The sequence below is a fragment of the Hesperophylax consimilis genome, chromosome 22, assembly GCF_061612785.1.
Source record: "Hesperophylax consimilis isolate HC1 chromosome 22, BYU_Hcon_1.0, whole genome shotgun sequence".
NCBI classification, from domain to species: domain Eukaryota; kingdom Metazoa; phylum Arthropoda; class Insecta; order Trichoptera; family Limnephilidae; genus Hesperophylax; species Hesperophylax consimilis.
Genome location: NC_142857.1, coordinates 21,385,156 through 21,407,368, shown reverse-complemented (window position 1 = coordinate 21,407,368; position 22,213 = coordinate 21,385,156). Strand labels below are relative to the sequence as shown.

Genomic DNA, 22,213 nt, shown 5'->3' with positions numbered 1-22,213 from the left:
TTTGTCAGGCGATTTTAATGCCATTGCCTATGATATAATGTAAACAAAGAATATACACATTTTTGGCTTGTAGCTTCCTCCTAAGTTTTATTTTTTTAGTTAGTTGTCCGAGTATAATGAAGGTGTGCGTGTGTCTGTTGTTAGTTGGTTTGTTTGTTGGGTTTTGGAGTTATATCAGACGTGGCGTAGCTTCTGAATAAAACATGCGGTATAACGAACTACGTCTTGGCCACTCGAGGTGGAACCAACCACCGCCCTCCCATTCCGCCGACCAGACTTGCCGCCCACCCGGTCTGGCCCAGGGCGGGACTAATCCTAAGCCTTCATCACGACACTGGCTCACTTTGTTTTTATTATTACATTCTTCTGCAATACATACACAACCAACTATCAGACACACTCACTGACCAATAGGATGCGTGATCTGGGCAACAAGTATAGGGGTACTATTGGTATATTTATGGACTCCATTTATAGAATCAAGCGTAATCTATACCAGCACTTTGTTGAGTCCTACAAATTAGGGCAGCTTTGGTAATGTAGTTTTATGGATTTGTCTTATATGTAGTATTGTTCTAGTCTCCATAGTATTTTTATGTGACTGTTACATGTTTTACTAATATTATTTTATAATCACATTAGCTTTAATTATTATTTTTTGTATAATTTTCTATAGTTTACCATATATATTCTGTTTTAAAGCCCGGCTGGGCGTAAAACCTAATGAAATAAAATAGAATTATTAGGGCATCCTTGAAGACTTTATACGTTTTATATTTGGTAGGCGGGTATTGATACCGCCGTCCCGGGAACCATTTATTAGATAACCAGCCACCACCTGCCATAGGTGCATACGCTACTTTTGCTGACTTAGCAGAGGGTGTTCTGGTTCATGGGGTGAGGTTTGTCTAGATCTTAGCGGTCGATACGTCTGCCCATCTACGGCGGATTATTAGAGACTGGTTGAAGGAGACCTTTTGACCTCTCCAGCAGGACTCTCTTGACCCATCGTCTTCCACCGCTGGGAGGGATGTATCCAAACGTCAGTCACCCCTAGACACACTGTCCCTTAATTCCTATCCAACCCTTATAGATTTTCCTTCCCAGAACTTACTCTCCTTCCTTTTTCTAAAAATACCCTACACACAGCAGCCTCAAAGATGGCATAGGTGCTTAGAGAAATTATTTTCCTCAGGGCCTCGTGTGTGGAGCTAGTGTAAAAAAGTGTATTACCATATACATAACATTGAACTACAGTGGCGTGCAACAATAAAGGCTTTAAAGCTGTGCCTACCCTTAGAAAATAAATTTATATCAGAGAAAAATAACAAAAAGCTGGACAGATTTCTGATGAAAATGTATTTTTTCAATTTTAATATTTTCTTAAAAATATGTTCAAATATTAAATGATTGAAAAAGCATTTTTAGGGGAATATACTTAAATTACAAACGTTCGATTTACGTTGGAACACGAAATTTGTAGTATATAAATTAAAATTTCTGCCTAAAATTTTTTTATATATTTTTTGTAGAAAGTAGGTATGATAATAAATATATATGATATTAACTCGCAAAAAAAATTCAAAATTCCTTCTAAAATTATGCCAATTTTAATTACGTATATATTGCAATTTAACAGACAAATAAATAAAATAACACATATTCGTAATAGATATTTTCATACCTTTTGATTTAAAACATTTTTATTTAGTTAGGTTGGGTCTCAAATGGCCTCAAATCAATACCCAATTTGCCTCAAATCCAAATTTAAGTTTGTATGAAAGAGGCCGCGCGGTTCATACATTCATAATAATTAATAATTCATCATTAGGCATGTATAAATCAAGCACTTCAAACTGTAGATTTCCTTAAAACAAAATAAATATAACGACAAAACTCCTTTATTTGCTAAACAACAAATGTACAAAATTATTTACAAAGAGATAAAATATCTTAATAATCCTCACGAAGAAATAAAAAAAAATATTGATTTTTTTGACACCCTGAACATGTTACACAACATAAAAAAACAGTAACTTCATTAATTCGAACCACATTTATATTTTGTAATATTACCTCATTCTAGTACCTTATCTTTTCGTCACTGGTAGACATATTTATTTTATCTGTGATTTTCAAAAGTATAAAGTATAGTACTGTATTTATTTATATAGGATTTTCCAATAAGAGGTTTTATTTTGAATAGCCGGTAATTTCGGTAGATGTTACTTTTGAAGTTCTCATTTTTTGACATTTGACAAGTAAAAACTACGCCATTATTAAAAATGGAACGATACACGCTTCAACAACGTATTGAAATTGTTAAAATTCACTTGAGTGAATCAAATGCAAATCATTTTGAGTGATGAGGCCTATTTCCACCTCGGTGGCTTCGTCAACAAGCAAAATTGTCGCATCTAGGGCTCGGAAAACCCAAGAGTTATTGTTGAAAAGCCTCTCTATCCTCAACGTGTGACTGTATGGTCCGGTGGAGTCATTGGACCTTACTTTTTTTAAAATGAGGCTGCAGCAACAGTTACGGTAAATGGATAGCGCTATCGAGAGATGATTATTGATTTTTTATGGCCGGAATTGGATGGTATTAATCTGGACAACGTTTACTTTCAACAAGACGGCGCTACGTGCCACACAAGTAACGAAACCATTGATCTTTTACAATTGAATATCAAAATAACACCTCTTATTGGAAAACCCTTTAGAAAAGTCTCTTACGTCTTATTTTTACTGTGAAGATTGCTTATTTAGCAGACAAAATGTTGCATTTTTGATTTGCAGCCATAAAGTTCCTTTTTGTTAGTGAATATGGCGGCGTTGGCGTCACGACGCCGATCGTCGTTGACTGCCGTCTTACCAGACAGTGGCGTTTCCTATTTCATTATGACGTTGTAGCCAGTTGGAATCGTTTCGGAATGTGCGGTTTTATATGCGGTTCGGAAAACATAATAAAAATCTAAAAAAAATGTATTATTTTGTTTTTCTATAGATACAACTGGATAATTGTTATAATTACTGGTTTGCAACAAAAATACGTAATACATATTTATAAATCCTTACTTTTACATATAATTATTTGTTTTATTTAAAATATCAGGTGTTATTATTTGGATTCTATGTTAATCATAGCATAGTATTAATGTTATTTCTTTATATAGGTGGGGTAAAAGCAATCACCCGATGTTCTTTTTCTGTAATTTTTTTACGATAAACTTTGGTACTGCTTGTTATTCCGAGTTCTTGCGTAGTAAACCGATTCAAGTCTTGTCGATTTATATTCTGCGTTTGTTTACTTTATAAATGTCAAAACCAAATTGAAATTTGGCGCCATTTGCAAAAGTTATAGCGTTTTCTAATAGGATGATTACTTTTGCCCCATCCGGTATTATGATATTTGTGTGTTCTACAAATGTACAAAAAAGTATAATATCTCAAATTTGAAAGCCATATAAGTTGATTTTGTGATAGCTACAAGCGAATCCCCAACCAATCTAAATAATTAGTGATTACCCAATCCCCCCCTGATGCCCACTTGTTTATTCCAGTTGCGCCACTTGTGCGGGGGAGGGGTGGCGAGCTCAGGGCCACTGGGGGTGGAACATGCATCCCTAATCCGATACAGCCACAACCTTAATTCATTTATGCCACGGAGGGAAATGTCAACAGTATCATCTACTGCTATGTTTTTATACACAAGGAATTACGTATACAATACTTCAACAAACTGAATAATTATATTTTTAATAAAACGATATAGCAAATATCTAGGTATATACTACTTTGTTATTTTTTTTTAAATATATTGTAAATTAATAATTATTGACTCCAATTTAATTGTGGATGGGTACACTATTCCACCGGCGAGGAAAGCCACTTTATTTTTCTTACGCCTACTTGTTGTCACTAGCGGAAGTGGAACAGAAAGTATATACAGGGTTTTCCAATAAGAGGTGTTATTTTGATATTCAAATCATCGAGAGATGATTAATTATTTTTATGGCCAGAATTGGATGGTATTGATCTGGACAACGTTTACTTTCAACAAGACGGCGCTACCTGCCACACAAGCAACGGAATCATTGATCTTTTACGGGAAAAGTTTCCGGACCGTGTTATCTCTCGAAGAGGTCAATTGTCCACCGAGATCTTGTGATTTAACATCTTGCGACTTCTTCCTTTGGGGCCACGTGAAAGAAAAGGTCTACGCCAACAGCCCAGCGTCGATTCAAGACCTCAAAGATGGAATTCGTGAGGCTATCGAGGACATAAGGCAGCCACTTTGCGATTTAGTTATGGAAAATTTCATGAAAAGGATATGGTCCTGTAGGCGTGGTCGTGGTGGTCATTTGACTGATGTTATTTTTCACTATTAACGGCATATCTTCCTCTTTATAATGAAATAAACATTCGATCATTTATATTAAAAAATGGCATTTTTCTTTGAATATCAAAATAACACCTCTTATTGGAAAACCATGTATATATTAAGTTTTCTTTATTCAGTGAAATGGTAATTATAATTATTAGAAATGTTTAGACCACCAAACGAGGCACATGCCCGTGTTGTGGTAGTTGATATTATCTATCCCGCAGCCAAGTGGGGGAGTAGGTAGTACCCAAAATTACTATCCTCCTTATATAAGCTTAAATACTTTACATATCATTTTAGTATTTTACGTGTTTCTGCGCATTAGTTACCTTTAATAATTGACTGAAAAATTAGGATTTCTATAGTTTAAAAGCCCATAAGTCGGAAAAATGCATGGGGTCGTCGGAAGACCCACTTGGTTACAGAAGTTTTGTTTGGCATCTTGGCCTGGCAAGAGGGTTGTAAAAGAATATTATAGGAAGCTTACAGCGAGTCCTATTCATATCGGTTCCAGTTAGGTCGGGTGCATATGATATCGTGAGTAAAATAATCTCAGTTTTCGTGATTATCCGCAATGTTATTTACTGTTTTATTTTTGTCAGTTTTGCTGATACAATTTGTTTATCTTACTTTTCATGTAATTTTTTTATTGGCCCACGTAACATATTAATTTACATTCAGGATAATATTGACAATGGCTGATGATACACCCACATATCTATCAATATAGGTTTTGCATAAACCTAATGATTTTAAAATATTAATAAATTTCCCTGTTTACACCTACTTATTATGTCTAGCGGAAAGGGGACAGCAAGTTTAAACTAAACACTGTGTTTGAATATTCTAAGAGCGCATACCTTGTCATTGTTTATTAGTTATTTGATTTAATTTAAATAAAAAAAATATTCGGCATTCCAAAGAACATTTATAACCGACTTCAGTGCGTATTGGTTTCGAACCCTAAATCATGATATAGTCATTTAGGACGGGTTGTTTCGGAGAATTTGAACAATTCATCAAATTTCAACGTTCTTTTTCGGGTTCTGTGAAAGTCCTATTCAAATTTTCTTATTATATCATTGTAGGTTAATTGCTTGACAAAACTGAAATAAAAACAGAATTTGAAAAAATCTTTCACAGAACTTGTAAATGAACGTTGAAATTTGATGAATTGTTCAAATTCTCCGAAACAACCCATCCTAAATGTTTTTTAATTACATATTAACACACACTACAAAATATGGGTTAAAATCACTGAACTATATTGCCTATACACTATATAATTCGCTTCCAGATATGTACAAACACATCCACCATAATAAAAAATTGCAAAGCAATGCTTTAAAAGAATATTTTTTAACTACATTTAAAAATGAAAATATGTAACTGTGTTGTCATTTCTTGTTGTATCTTATCCATGTTTTTTTTTTCTTTCTGTACTTGTTTTCTATTGTTGTTTGTTCTACTTAACGTGTCATTATTTTAATTTTTAATTTTTATGCTGTATTGAATGTGAAACTTATATTTGATATCAAAATACCGTTGTAAAATTGTTCCTACTACCTCCTACGTCCTACATATGAATTGTAAGTTCCTCCTGTCCTAAAATGAGTTATGACAATGTATTCCATCAACTTATGGTGACAATCACGCATGCACACGCGGACATACATGCATTTCTCTAAAATTAAAAATAAGACACTACAGCAGTTAATACAAGAAATAAATGTCGGTTTTACCCGATCGGGATTTGGTTCAGTTGTTGCTACGATTGCCTCCAGTCCAGAGGTTTAATCCTCAGTCAAACCAAAAAAACTATGTATGCATATATTTTCTCCAACATCTAATTCTATTAATAAAAATACATGCATAGTACAGGGTTTTCCAATAAGAGGTGTTATTTTGAATAGCCCGCTATTTCGGTAGATGATACTTTTGAAGCTGTCATTTTTTGACATTTGACAAGTAGAAACTACGCCATTAATAAAAATGGAACGATACACGCTCAACAACGCATTGAAATTATTAAAATTCACTTGAGTGAATCAAATGCAAATCATCTTGAGTGATGAGGCCCATTTCCACCTCGGTGGCTTCGTCAACAAGCAAAATTGTCGCATCTGGGGCTCGGAAAACCCAAAAATTATTGTTGAAAAGCCTCTCTATCCTCAACTTGTGACTGTTTGGTGCGGTTTATGGTCCGGCGGAGTCATTGTACCTTACTTTTTCGAAAATGAGGCTGAAGCAACAGTTACGGTGAATGGATTGCGCTATCGAGAGATGGTTAATACATTTTTATGGCCGGAATTAGATGGTATTGATCTGGACAACGTTTACTTTAAACAAGACGGTGCTACGTGCCACACAAACAACGAACCTATTGATCTTTTACGATTGAATATCAAAATAACACCTCTTATTGGAAAACCCTGTATGTACTTTAAAAACTTACTACTTTACGCGTTGATTTTTTAAAATTAAAGTTTAAATGTCTAAGTTATGCATCTGTGTGATAGCTATGATGAAGTTAACTAAGATTGATTGAGTTGTTAATACCTACTAAAGTATAAAGGCATAGCTTATTTGCAGGTGGAAATTGCTTTCAAACAAACTTCGAAGTCTACGGGAAAGGGAAAGGTTAAAAGGCGAAAATAGTACATTAGGTTAAAGAGGGCTCACTAGTAAGCGTTCAAAAAGAAGAAGAAGATGGTTTGAAAGAGAGATATGTAAATACGAAGGTTAGAGGAAGCGCGCTAATATTAAAAAAGAACGAATATATTTAACCTTCCAGCGGGCGCGCTGTCGTAAAATTTACGACAAATGCGCCTTATCGCTTCCCCCACTCTTGCGACTTAGTTGTAAGCTTCGAGCTATGCTAGAGTCAAATCAAATGTCAAACATTTACCGCAAGATATAAATGCTTTTCTCAAAGTGAATTACGGTAGGGCAGTTGAACCGATAATAGAAGAAGCTTTCCAAAATGCGGTGTTTGTCGGTTATGTGCACTGGATAAAAAAAGATCCTCAGCATCAACGAAGTGTTGCCGTTGCCAGTCCTTTACATGCAAGAACCATTCTTCAGTTGAGGTGGTTTGTAACAATTGTAAAGATGAGAATATTGATTCTGACTAAATAGGTCGATACAATATTTTGTTTTGAAATATTAACATGTTTAGAGTGTTGCTTCGTTTTTTTTAAGAAAGTCAAATATTTTTTTTAAGTACTGCCTATTATGATTTTTCATATCCTTAAAGAAATTCCCTAACGTTTGTATAAAGAAAACACCACTTACGTGGAGAAAACTTGATGACGTAAAATTTACGACAAGCGCCCGCTCAAGGGAAATTTCTCAACGCGCCCGCTGGAAGGTTAAAACACGACTCGTTTAAAATATAGCGAAAATCTCTCGACGAGTGGCTATGTTTCATTTAAAGATACACTATGAGTTTTTGAATGAACTATTGACTTTAGTGTTCAAGAGAAATATGTTGTGAATCGAGAAATATAATATGAAAATATAAGTGGGCGTGGCTTATCTCATGATATCGCTCGCTATACAATCCCATACATTCCGTCACAGACAAGTAATCATTAAAATAAAACCATATAATTTTGGATAAAAAAAAATAAGTACATACAAAGTGTCCGGGGGTAAAGTGCACTAATTGTTTGTTTAGAAATAAATAAAGTTGTAATATCGAAAAAAGTTTTTTTTCCATTTTTTACTTCTACCATCGTGTAGAATTACCTCAAGAAGTTATGGCACTTTGCCCCCGGAAACCCTGTATAATGAATTTATTCTGCCGTTCTTACAAAACAATAGTTGGTGGTGTAATGGTCAGGATAGTTGCCTTCCAAGCAGTTGATCTAGGTTCGATTCTCGGCTGTGCCAATTTGTTCATTTTAGATTTTTTTATTTATTTTAAATTTTCATTTTTAATATTCTCGTAATTTCTCACGGATCTGCGCTGGTAATTTAATAAAATAACTCGTTTAGTCATGTTACGGAAGTGTCATGGTTGGTATTACGGAATATTAAATGTAAAGATATTGTGGTAATCTCTGCGCAGTTCTGGAAATTTGTACCAAAATAACATTAATTCAGAGCCATAGAACTAGGGATGAGTGTGTGCATAATCGAGTTATAATTTCGAGATGATCGAATGCTTTTAGAATCGAGATATTAATTCGGTAAATGATCAATCATTCAAAAAATTACGTGTTCACCCTGAAATGATGGATCATTTTAAGAATCATGAAAAAAGTTATAGCATAATATGAAGTTGAATTATGGATGTTTACACAATTAGGACAGGTTAGACAATTCTTCCAATTTCAGAGTTAATTTTCAAGTTCTGTGAAAGATTTTTTCAAGTTCTGTTATTATTTCAGTTCTATCTAATGATATAATAACAGCACTTGAATGAGTCACAGAACACACAGAACCCGAAAATGATCGTTGAAATTAGATGAATTGTTCAAATTCTCCGAAACAACCCGTCCTTAGTTATTTTAATTTTAAACATTACAGCCTTTCGAAGACGATTTTTTGATGCCAGTCACTAAATGTAAATTATGTAGATGTATGATCTATACCGATATGAAAGAAACTGGTGTCGACCATTTAAATAAGGTATTTTGACTACCTGACCACAGATAGACCTGTAGCGATCGTAGATTCATCTAGATTGTCTCGCTAAAAGTAAACAACACGAGCTACCTGTCTACGAGTACCTACTTGCGAGTGAACTACCCACTCGTGACGTCTAGAACTACCTACGACAATACGTTGCGAGTTGGTCTGGCGCATTACGCCAACTCGCTAGAAGGTTCTAGCCTGTTGCCTAGACATAATTTAATTCATAATCAATTTGATTGGATGTTCTAGAAAGACTTACGAAATTAGACAATGTTTTATCAAAATCGCTGGAAGCAGGATGAATTTTACATTACTTCGGGCACACGGGCACGCCCACAACACGCTTATTTCGACATATCTCATCAGTAGGTTGGAATCTATTTAAAAAAAAATAGGTGGACGATCGAGTGAAGTTGCAATTATCAAATTGTTTCGATTGTAGAGATACCTATTTCAGTAACAAAAATCTTATTCCAGATCTCATAGAGGGTGTTACAATCTCGTGAGTTTTATATAATACATAGAATATATTATAAAAGTAAAAATATTGTAAGATAATACATAGAAAATAAAATAAAATAAACTATGTATAAAGTTAAGGATATCTATGACATCAGGAATTGGCTCCATCGCTTGTAAATGGGACCCTGTCAGAAATTCAGTGCTGATCCGTTTTCTGATAGGGCTCTAAACATCTCAATGGCATTGCAGTTCCTGGACAACCCAAAAGTCTTCGGTATGAGTTGTTGTATTGTACTTCTTCCATTATTATGTTATCAACATATAATTTGGATTACCAGCAAGCTTGGTTTTTCAACATGTATTGAGTATCAACGTTTCGATTATAATAATGTTTCGATATTCAACATCTGGATGTACGTCCATCACTAAAATAAACCATTTCAGAAAATACGGAAAACCACAAAAATTACCCTTGCCTAATAAACTAATAACATAGCACGATGTGGAGTCAGTTTCGCATATCTCCAGGGGATTTCAGGCCTAATTGCCCCGCCGCTAAAAGCCTAGTCTTGTTGGTATTATTTAACCGACAAATTGTCGCAGTTTAACCCCGTCACAAGAGCTAAATTGCCTTGAACTTCTCCGTGTCGCTTTATTTCCTTTTAAGAGTGGTCAATAAATTATTTCTACCGAAATTTAATAAAAATTGGTTGAATTTTGAAAAGAGCATTAGTTTTTTTGTTTCTGATTATAATATGATCTTCTACGCTATATTAACACACGTTATCAAGTTTTTCTATCTGAATAACGCGTAAGAGTCCCAACTACCCGGAGCCGTGGAACTGTGGCACCCCCAACTGGCGGGTGATTAATTATTTTTATATAAATACCGCACAAGTGTCCCAACTGCTCCCAATTTTCTCGAGGCGGCTATATGACGATATAACATATGACACGGCTGCAGACGATATGGCATCTCGACTAGGGTATATTCACTGTTTTTTTTATCCTCCAAAAAATTACGTTGGTGAATAAATTTTCAGTTTATTTTACGTTGGTGAATAAGTTTTCAGTTTATTTTTACGTTGGTGAATAAATTTTCAGTTTATTTTACGTTGGTGAATAAGTTTTCAGTGTTTTTTTACGTTGATGAATAAATTTTCAGATTATTTTTACGTTGGTGAATAAGTTTTATGTTTATTTTACGTTGGCGAATAAGTTTTCGGGTTATTTTTACGTTTGTGAATAAATTTTCAATATCGTTTTATGATGTGACATTTTTGATTTTCTACCCTAACGACATTCCTTTTGTTCGTGAATATGGCGGCAATGATATCACGAAAGGCCAACATCGGTGACAGCCCTCTTACTAGACATTGGCGTTTTCAATGTCAAAATGATGTTGTAGCCAGTTTGACTAGTGAACTCGAAAATTTGGACTCCGAATGTTCGGTTTTAGATATTTTTTAGTCAATAATTATGAAGGAAAAAATTAACAACAGATATTTTTGGTACGACGATCAGACTTAGAAAACTTAATTTTATATATTTCGTACATTTTTAACGGTCTTCATAACTAGTTAAAATACGCCAATGGGGTAAGTTGTGAGGTTGAAAAGCAATGGGGAAGGAAATGTGGGTCTCTACGTTCTCGTTGTACCAATGACTAAGAAATAATTTGTTATATTCGCAGAGGCGGAGATGGGCGGTCGCAGCGGCGGGTAGCAGGCCCCCATGGGCCCCAGGCCCGCCCCCGGGGGGGCTCAGCCCTAGTGACATGGGCACAGTCTCCCGCGTCACAGACACCACAGGGACATGGGCAGCCTACCCGAGCTTCGGTACCTGGACAGCCCCAGGCACGCGCCACGCAGGTCTTTTGGTAAGGCACCAACCATCCTCAGTCAACCTGTTCAAATTGATAACTTAACCACGTCAGATCTCGTTGAAACTCCTTGCGATCCCCGGCCAACTCGACTACCGAACTACCCCTGTACACGATACAAGCATAATAACAGGTAGTTTATATGCATTTCATTTAACGATGTGTTTGTTGTTTTACATCCCTAGGCGCAGCCACTGGCCTACAGGTACGGCCTCCGGCTGGGAAGGGAGGCAAGTACGAGAGGGGAGCTTTCAGACTGGACTCTGGACAAGCTTTGACCCCGGCACTTCTAGAGGTAAACATTTCAATCATCTCAAAACTATGTTTAACCCTCAAAGCCTCAACCGGCCTCTCCCGATCAGGCCTGCCATCCAGATGGTGGACTGACTCATTCGCCACCAAGACCTGGACCACACCTCTCTGAGAATTCAAATTCGCATAAGACTCTGTACGCAGATGACACTACAGTTATGGTTAGATACTGTTCACCCAGGATGATTACTTACCGACTACAAAGATATATTGACATACTTCAAGATTGGTACGATAGATGGCGTATAGACCTGAATCCCTCAAAGAGCGTGGCTGTCTTTTGTCCCGTAGAAAGAGCGGCCAGGCCCCGAGAGAGGAAATAACGATGTATACGACCATATACCATGGCAAAAATCGGCCAAATATCTTGGAGTGATCCTTGATAAACGACTTACATGGACAAAACACATTAAAATTACTCTAAAATACCCCATATGGGGAACGGGGAACACAAATCGTCTTGCATCATTCCAAAACGCCACACTTAGAAGATACACCAAAAGCCCTTGGTTCGTCCGAAATAGCATAATTAATTCAGGCACGAAAATCCCCCCATTGAAAACCCACATGGTAGAATTAGCCAAATCCTTCTATTCAAACTTCCTTTGCACTCAAACCCGAGCATAGCATGTCTCGGGCGTTCAAGTCCCTATGATAATCCCACCTATCCATCCCAAGTAACAAATATACAAAAAATAAAGTATAAAGTCACAAAAATAAAAACTTTTATTTATGTTTAAAATAAACGTTAAAAATAATATATAAATTTACAAAAAAATTCTTACAGACAAAAAAGATAGTATTTCAGCCCTATAAGTTGCCATAGGGTCACTCATCGGGTAGAAAAAAACCATCTATCAGGTACTTACCCTTACCTCAGTTCATGAGACATGGAGATTAAGTTCTTTAAATTTACAATATGATACGACCTGGACCAATCTTACTTCCATGAAAATGGACACTACTGCTACATCGTCAAACTTAGGGTGACCTATGTTGGATGTATATATGATGATATCCAACTAATAATACACTTAACCTCACTCTCTTCGTCCTATTTAGTCAACAAGGTTGGTGCGTAACTTTTCCAGATCCACGCCGCAGCCGGCCGCCGCCGCGAGTCATGCTCGTCCTCGGTGGGAGCGGCCTCGGTGCGCCGCCTCGTGCGGGGAGGGGGTGGCGGCGGGGGTGGGGGCGCGCGAGCCCCGCGGCGGGAGGATGAGCTGCGCGCTGCCTGGGTGCGGCGCGCGACGGTCGCCTGCGTCGCCAGGGCGTTTGCGGCCGCCGCCCTGCTGCCGCTGATGGCGTTACAGGTGACCTTCATTGCCTTGATATTACTGTATTTCACTAAATTTCACTTTACTTTACTTCACTTCAATTCACTTCACTTCACTTCACTTCACTTCACTTAACTTAACTTAACTTAACTTCACTTCACTTCACTTCAATTCACTTCATTTCACTTTACTTTACTTTACTTCGTTTTTTCACTTTACAACACTTCCGTTCGCTTCACTTCACTTCAATTTACTCCACTTCACCTCATTACACTTCCCTTCAGTTTTATATTTTACATGAACCCCACGCAGGAGGCCCTGAGGAAGATAATATCCCTCAGTGCCTATCAGGGTCATCTTTGGGGAAGCTATGTGGAGGGTATTTTTAAGGAAAGGAAGGAGAGGAAGTTCTGGGAATGAAAAGGTATGAAAAGGTATGAGAGGTTGGTAGAAATCTAGAATGTGTGTGTCCAGGAGTGACGGACGAATGAATATATCCCTCCCACTGCGGCGCAAGGCGACGAGTCGAGACACCAGTTGGATAGCTCAAAGGGTCTCTCCAAACTAGCCTCTCCCGATCTGGCACTTCACGCAGCTTGTGAGCAGGCGCATCCCGAACATACGTCACCTGATTTAATTTCATCTCACTTTATTTCAATTCAATTCACTTCACTTCACTTAACTTATATTTCATTTCATTTCCCTGCATTTTAATCCATTTCAATTCACTTCACTCTACTTCAATTCAATTCACTTTATTGTACTTCACTTCATTCCGCTTCATTTATCTTGGTTTCGCTTTATTTTACTTTATAACTCATTTTTCTTCAACGTTGCACAAACGCTATGTCATTTGTTTCTTTAAACCTTGGGTAATTTGGAAGTGCAAATTTCAAGTAGAAAAGTATATGATTAGCACAATGGCAGCGAGTGATTTTGATTATATACAATGTCAGTCGAAAAAGTTTTTATGCAAACTAGATTATTGAATAAACGATCGGCTTTTTAGAAAATACACTGTCCCATATTTTTGATAAACTAACCCTAAGCTTGCATCCGACTGGAACACCTCCTTCTTTGGAGATTTGGGAGCTGTATTGCCAAAAATTTATTTATTTATTTATTAAACGCCATAAAAGGCTTTTACAATAATGTGATACATGAGATTATAAGTGAACAGTGGTACATAGGCGAATATTAGTACCTATTACATTTAAGAACACAACAATATGTATCTATACAAAACGACATTGAATGTGATACAGCTGAAATTTTCTTAAGGCATATAGAATGCTACAATAATAGAAAGCACTTCATTTAAACAGGATAAAATATACAGAAAAGGTGACTTGCCAACTGATATATTCTAGCAATATGTTATAAAAGCGCAAATAGTAGTGAGTTTATTGTTACAATCAAATTTATCTCCACTTGGCCACTATGGCCGGCGGGTATGGCAAAGTAGCTTCAACAATTCAATACTATCAGAGACTTGACAATTGAAAATAACATTTTTCATTAAAATAATACATCCGTTAGCCAACACTATAAGACATCTGAAGCAAGCAGTTTATATAGATGCTATACATATACATTTCACATATACAGGGTGTATCGGCACGTACCCGACAAACTTTAACCAGCTATTCCTTAGCACATTTGGAGTAAAAAATGTTATGGGCACTTTGCTGTCCGGTAGCATTTTTTTTCAATTAAAAGCAAAAAAATTAAAAATTTCCACACTACATCAATGTCATTGGCATTGCTTTTCGTGTTCAACAGCTGTTATAAGCAAGTATGTCGAAAAGCGTCTTCGCTCTTTTGCACACACTAAATAATAATAGTTAAAAATGCGACGAATGGTGTCGTGCCATTTCCTTGTGATTGTAAAAGCGCTCCAATATAGGTACACGCGTAGATTATTCAACGGAATTCGAATAAAATATTGCCAGATGGTTTTCATATTATATTCAACGGAATTCGAATAAAATATTGCCAGATAGTTTTCAAACTTTGACAAAGGATAAAACAGTGGTGACATGTGGTGAAAATGTGAATAGTACATTTTTTATTAAAAAAAAAACGTTACCGGACAGCAAAGTGCACTTAAGATTTTTTACTCCAAATATGCTAAGGAATAGCTGGTTAAAGTTTGTCGGGTACGTGCCGATACACCTGTATGTATATATGTGGAATGTATATGTACAAGAACACCATATATATGTTTCACATAAAGAAGAACATGTCAGTATGATGCAGTACAAACAGACATTTAACATTTCACAAACATATCAGTTACATTCACAACCAAGTATTTTTGCCTTGATGCAAGACGGTGAGGTTTTGAAAATATCAAAAAGGTCTGCATACGTGTTGGCAGTGCGGTGAAAAAAACATAAGTTAATATGAACATTTTTTTCAGGGATCCGTGAGTCCGTGGTCTAACGGGCCGGTGCTGCTGTCCGCCCTACACGGGGCGAGTTCACTGTCCGCCCTGGCCTCCCCCGCGCTGCTCAGGGCGGCCACCCCGTGCAGGGCGCTCACCGTAATCTACTTTTTACTGGCCGTGTTCTTCCTGGCGCATCTCGTTCCGGAGGTACACTCACCATTACTTGGCATCACCTGCTGTATCCTTGTATCGAGGACTTTTTAATGTTTTATTGTGCTTCCTATAATCTATCTTCCTCCATTACAAACCGCACAGCAAGCAAGTCCTTCCGATTACCAAGAGGCATCGGGCCCCTTTAGTGTTGATATTTAAAATCATCATTGTTCCAATGAAACTAAAACTTAGTGAAGTCAACGGAGTGTTTTTTTAATTTATTTATTTTATTTTATTTGGTACAATATTTTTTACATTTTAAGTTTTCCAGTAATGTTGGCCTCACTGGGTGGCTTGCCCGTGCGCCTTCATTTTATAATTTTTTTTTTCTTTATTCATAAAAATATATTTGGATACAGGTTTTTTACATGCTTTTCGACTACCACACTAGACACATGTCCGTATTATGGTAGTCGAAAATAATATGAAAATATAATCTACATAATACATTTAAAGAGAAAATAATACATTTAAAATTAAAAATACATAATACATAATAATATATTTAAAATTAAAAAATAATACATTGAAAATAATCTTGTGTGTTTGTGAGTGATGTGTGTTTATATTGATTTTGTGTGTTACGTGTAGGTTTTGTTTTTATTTTATGCTATGACATTTTGGTAATATTGTCTTTTTTGTTCTTTAATCCATTTTGTGTGTGAATTTATTTTTATTTTCCTCAATTTTAATTTCAAGTTTTACACTGTAGAAAGCTTTTATAGCATGGTATTGGTAGTGTCTTTGTCCAAAACTTGAATTTACTGTCGGAATTTTTATGTTTTCTTTGTAGGCTAGTCTAACTGGTCTGTTAGTGTTATTTTGTGTATGTTGAAATTTATTTTTTTTGTCAAAAATGTAGTTAAGTAGTGTTTTAACGAATAATTGGCGTAGGTATATCTAGTACGTCACAGCTGTTGAATATTTGGTCTGTATCAGTCAGTCTATGTTTTTTAGTATTACCTTTAAGATCGTTTTCTGTGCGGTTTCTATGTAATTGATAGCCGAGTTATTAACCTATTTTTTTATTATTATTTTATTAACCTAACAACGATATTAAGGACGGGTTGTTTCGGAGAATTTGTACAATTCATCAAACTTCCACATTCATTTTCAAGTTCTGTGAAAGATTTTTTCAATTTCTGTTATTTTTCAGTTCTGTCAAACAACTAGCCTATAATGTATGATATAATAACAGAATTAGAATAGGACTTTCACTGAACCCGAAAATGAACTTTGAAATTTGATGAATTGTTGAAATTCTCCGAAAAAACCCGTCCTAAGTCATTTTAAAAATATTTTTTTATTTTTTTATTTTTCCCTCTATGGGTCATATCTTTACTACTAGCAAAAAAAAATGCTTTCAACTTTGTATTAATGCTTTATTTTCTTATTAGCATAATATTATACTGCTTCGGTATTGTTAGGTTTTACTAACTTAATTTATTAGTTACCAATAATATTTGTGACTTTCTAGATAGTAGTTTAAGAGGTTACCCATAGATGGCACAAAGCTGTCGATAATACAGGGATTGAGAGTTAGATAAATACGATTGCAAACCCCTGACCGAGGCCCAGAATCATTATTACCGCCTGCTAATGCTGTGGGAGTTTTAGCATCCTGCTTTGGACATTGGCCTCTCTCAAACATGTTCTCACCCAATCAGAAACCGGTAGTTGTTTTTGGTAAGTTAATCCAGTTTATTTGTTGCAGTTGTACATCTTGCTCCCTCTCTACCTGGCCGCCGGACTCTGTTGGACGCCTCTCCTCCTTGCCCACGACTCTATTCTCGGAGAATTGGCTTGCGAGGGAAACTTCCAGACCCTTCCTCCTCACAACCCCCACGGAGCAGTCTCCGGCCTTCAATCAGAGCGGAGAACCCTTCTCCGGCGCCTGACCAGAGCCTCAAGAATAGCCAGGGATATTGGTCTACTCTTCGCAGCATTAATGCTACCATTGATTCCATCTCGTCAAGTAGTTTCAAGTCCAAGTATTATAGCCAACTTCAACAATACTAACTGTTTGCTTTCTCCTCCGTGTAGTTCTGAACTTTATGGACTGAATAACGCTAGCATTCTGGTTGAAAGTGTGTTTGTTTGGGAGGAATCCAAATCGAAACAAAATGCCACGGACAAGACTTGGATACCCATTGAAACTGAAGAGGAATTGGAAGGGTGGAGAGAAGAGGCTTGCGGGTCGAGGGGGTGCCCGGGCAATGATATTCCAGATGGTAATTACGACTTTACATTTTTCTTATTATGTTATGCTACTTATGTTGTGCCACTTATATTTCTCTTGTACCATTGATGCTGTTTTAAGTAATTTGTTCTGGTGTCATCCTTCCTGAAATGAGTCAATTCCCTAATCTTTTCTCGAAATTGTTTCTGTCCTATAATCTTCATCATTCTGGTTTTTAGCTACGGAAAGCAATAAAAATTCCTCCAATGTTTCCAGCTTTACAGTTTCTTGGCGGTTCTCACCCATTCGAAGCTGACCTTTCTTTATTAGGTCGATACCTGTGCGTGTCTTTCTAACCAAGCACGAAGAAATGGAAAGGATGCTATGCAATAAAATAGTCTGATATGGTTTGAAATTTTTATCGTATTATAATGTGTTGTGAAACTCTGTCTTGCCTTGTTTTGCCCTGACGAAGAATATTGACAGACTCTCTGAAACTTTGGCAGAAGAAGCGAAAAGCGCAACACGGCATAGTAACCTATAATCACGATAATACTTGGCAGTGAAAATCTCTAATCATATCTGACGATAAGTCTGTTTTGTTAAAGGTTCCGACAGTCGCACCCCGCCGGGAAGAAATATATCCCGCAATCGACAATTAACACTACTGCCTGTTGACCTCGCTCTTCTCACTGGCATTTTCCCAGATTTGGAAGTCTTTCCGAATGTTTCCAGTTTTCCTCTTGATGGTTTTCATCAGAAAGCGGCAGTTTTTTTAGACAGTTAGTCCATCCCAGCCAACACGAAATAACAGAAGGGATTTAGTAAAATAGCATAGTAAAAATTGCATTTAATTTCATCATATCGAGTCTCTTTTGTTCAAGGTTCCGACTGCCGGGAAGAAATCTCCATGATTGACGACATACCCTACTGCCTAAGCCTCTTTTGCCTGTTGGCCTCGCTACTCTCGCTGTGGTGCTGGACCGAGGGGCGCGGGCGGGGCGCTTCACCCGCCGGGGGCCCCCTGCCCTGGAGAGCTGCCCTGATGGCCATCACGGACCCCCGCATGCGGCTGGCGGGGCCGCTGGCCTTCTTCATCGGGCTGGAGCAGGGGTTTCTCTATGCACACTTTTTGAAGGTAAGATAAAAGGTCTTTACGATAAAGTGAATGGTCCACTCTACTTTATCCAGAAGAATAATTGGCCACTGGTCAATGCGCAGGGTAGAAAAGAAACATTTGATGAATAAAAAAAACTTGGTAAGATTTTTTCGATTGCGTGGCCAAGGGATTTATTTGGTTTTATGATTTTAATAGGTCGGGCTCTCGGAGCAGCCTGACGCGTTTTGGTCGGTCTCGTCTTTCTTCGACAATTACAAGTGAAATTTCATATATTCCGCCCTTAAAAGTGTCAATAAATGTTCCTTACTGTATTTAAGTTGCTTAAGTGTACTAAAAACTAATTTTACTGTGACCAGTGTGGACGTATAACGACTTTAAGAAAAGGTGACAAATAATTTTGTTAATCCTAAGATGTGTGAATTCCTGTGCCTATAATACGAGATCAGTGCTTTGAACATTCACCAGATGTGATCATCCCTTCGGCCCTTGCCCCTTGCCCCTCGTCCACCCGCACCAATACTGCAAACCCCGCTGTCCGACGCATACAGTGCTTATTCAGTGCCGTTATAGAATGTGGGCCATATGACATTGCTTAGGCCACAGAATCATCGTTTCTCGGAATCTACCCTGAACCCGCACAAGAAAAGAGTCATTTGGCGACTCATGCAACCCCTGCCGCAACCTCCGCTCCCCACCGCTCGTGCCCTTCCGCGCGTGGAATAATGACATCGGAAATGAAGGATGAAATCGGAATGAACCCGCGCTCTTTGGTTTGCTGTCTACATGGAGTGTTTTAAAACAATTATATAGTGATAAAATAACTATTTTTAGTGGTAGTTTATTTGTTAAGTTAAATGTTATATTAAGCGTATAAATATGTATTATTTGTTTTATGTGTGTAACGATATGATAAGTTGTATAATTAAGATGTTTAAGTAGTACTTGGAAGGGAATGGCCGACAAAGATGTCGATGAGGTTCGCTATCCATCACATCGCCAACCCTTCGGTGGCGCAAAGAGGAGGACGGAACGTGATCAATGTCGAATTGGTACATGGAACATTAGAGGAGGAATGGAAAGAAAGATGAACGAACTGTGTGATACTATGGTGAGCAAATGTTTGGACGTACTTTGTATAACAGAGAGTATGAAAAAAGGTAGCGGTACAATGCAGCATAATGATAGGCTCGTCATTTGGTCTGGGAGACCAGATACGGAGAGGGCTTGTCAAGGTGTTGCAGCGCTACTGTCTCCCAGAATGATTGAATGTATGTTGCAGTATGAATGTGTAAGTCCGAGAATAATGTGGATCAGATTTAAAATCGGTTTGACAAGGGTGTTTCTTGTTATTTGCTACGCCCCTGTTAATTCTGAAAGCGATGAAGTGAAAGATGATTTTTGGACTGGTGTGAATGTTGTAATGAGACTAAAAAATATGAACGAAAGGATTATAATGGCAGGCGATTTGAATGGGTGGGTGGGAATTAGACGTGACGGATTTGATTCGGTCTTAGGTATGTTTGGGGATAAAAGAACGAATGACAACGGGAACAGAATGCTTGAAGTATGTTTAGAGTGGAACCTGTTTGTGTCGAATACTTTCTTCGATCATAAAGGTATCCACCAATATACGTGGGAAAGAGGAAATGAGAGGTCAATTATTGATTTTGTAGTAATTGACTCTAGGTTGAGAGCTGTTACCGAGGACACAAGAGTTTTCAGAGGGGCTGAGGTCGAAACTGACCACTTTCTTGTAGTGTCGAGAGTAAACCTCTTTCGCGGTTGGCGCTCTAAAGTGAAAACGGTACCAGCTCCGACAAGAGTCAAAATAGAAAAACTGCAAAACGATAATGTGAGAAGTAAGTATGTGAATTGTGCAGAGATAAGATTGAATGCGAAGGAAATGGATGGTCTAAGCATAGACGAAACATGGAACCACATAAAAGTGTGTCTTTGTGAATCTGCTAGGGAGGTTTGTGGAATAAGTACGCAAGGTAGGAAGAAAGGTGATGCATGGTGGGATGATGAGATTAAAGCACTGGTCTCAGAAAAGAAGAAAGCATGGTTGTGTCTGATTGCGGCTGGCAGTGCTTCCAGCGAAGAGAAGTATCGAGCGAAAGAAGTATATAAGGAATGTAAGAAAAAAGTAAGAGTTGGAGTGAAAGAACGAAAGAAACGCCTGGAAGAGGAAGAAAGAATGAAAATGACAAACCATTTCCAAGAAAACATTAAGTTGTTTTGGAAAGAAGTCAAAAGGTCCCGGAGTGGCCCAGAAAACGGAAGCATGAAAGTGATAAAATCAAAAGATGGAAAAATGTTGACGAATGAGGAAAAAATAAAAGAGAGATGGATGAATTATTTCGAGGAAGTCTTCGAAAGCGAAGTGAATGACAGTGATTCCAGTGGCGAATCAGATATGAATGACGATGGAGTGAATGTTACCGAAATTAGCATGGATGAGATAGAAAGCTCGATTAAATGTATGAAGAATGGTAAGGCTGTTGGGTTTGACAATATTGCTGCTGAATATTTTAAAGGAGGTAGCCGTGTAATTCTCACATGGTTGTGCAATCTTTTTAACCAATGTTTAAAGGAAGGTTACACGCCTTTAGATTGGAGAAGGGCTGTGATCATGCCATTATACAAAGGTAAAGGGTCACGTATGGAATGTGGGAATCATAGGGCTATTAGCCTGCTTAGTTCAGTTGGCAAGCTGTATGGTAGAATTTTGATTGAAAGAGTAAGAAAGGAAACAAAGGATAAAATATGGGATGTGCAAGGTGCTTTCATGAGTGGAAGGGGGTGCATGGACCAGATCTTCTCATTGCGTATGCTCACTGAGAAGTTTCTGGCAAAAAACCAGAAACTTTTCTGTGCCTTTGTAGATTTACAAAAAGCATACGACCGAGTCGACAGGAAAAAGCTATGGAAGGTGTTGTCCAAGTATGGAGTGAATACGAATCTGATTCAGGCAATTGCGTCTCTGTATGAGGGAAGCGTTGCATGTGTTAGGGTAAACGGTGGTTTTACGGGGTGGTTTGATATCACAAAAGGTGTTAAACAAGGCTGCGTAATGTCACCGTGGTTATTCAATCTATACATGGATAATTGTATGCAAGAATTGAAAGAGGTGGGATTGGGCGCGAATTTGAATAATTTGAAAGTATGTTGCCTGTTGTATGCTGATGATGCGGTGCTGATTGCTAATAGTATAGATGATCTACAGTCTCTCGTGTCTAGGATGAACGAAGTATGCATGAAGAATGAGTTAATGATGAATGTAAGTAAGTCTAAAGTAATGGTGTTTGAAAGAGAGAGTACGAAAACAGTGTGCAATATAATTGTGAATGGGGA

At 37.4% G+C, this 22,213-nt stretch overlaps 1 protein-coding gene across 1 annotated transcript in view; it reads left to right on the top strand.

Annotated features, from left to right (window-relative positions):
* Positions 1-22,213, top strand: part of LOC149413228 (uncharacterized) — an 83,605-nt gene that overhangs the window by 55,024 nt on the left and 6,368 nt on the right. The window contains exons 2-7 of the mRNA XM_089645442.1: positions 11,181-11,366; positions 11,555-11,664; positions 12,773-12,994; positions 15,381-15,554; positions 17,275-17,791; positions 18,624-18,877. Of these exons, the coding sequence (XP_089501568.1) occupies positions 11,303-11,366; positions 11,555-11,664; positions 12,773-12,994; positions 15,381-15,554; positions 17,275-17,791; positions 18,624-18,877 (1,341 nt within the window). The 5' untranslated portion in view covers positions 11,181-11,302. The remainder of the gene's footprint in view (positions 1-11,180; positions 11,367-11,554; positions 11,665-12,772; positions 12,995-15,380; positions 15,555-17,274; positions 17,792-18,623; positions 18,878-22,213) is intronic.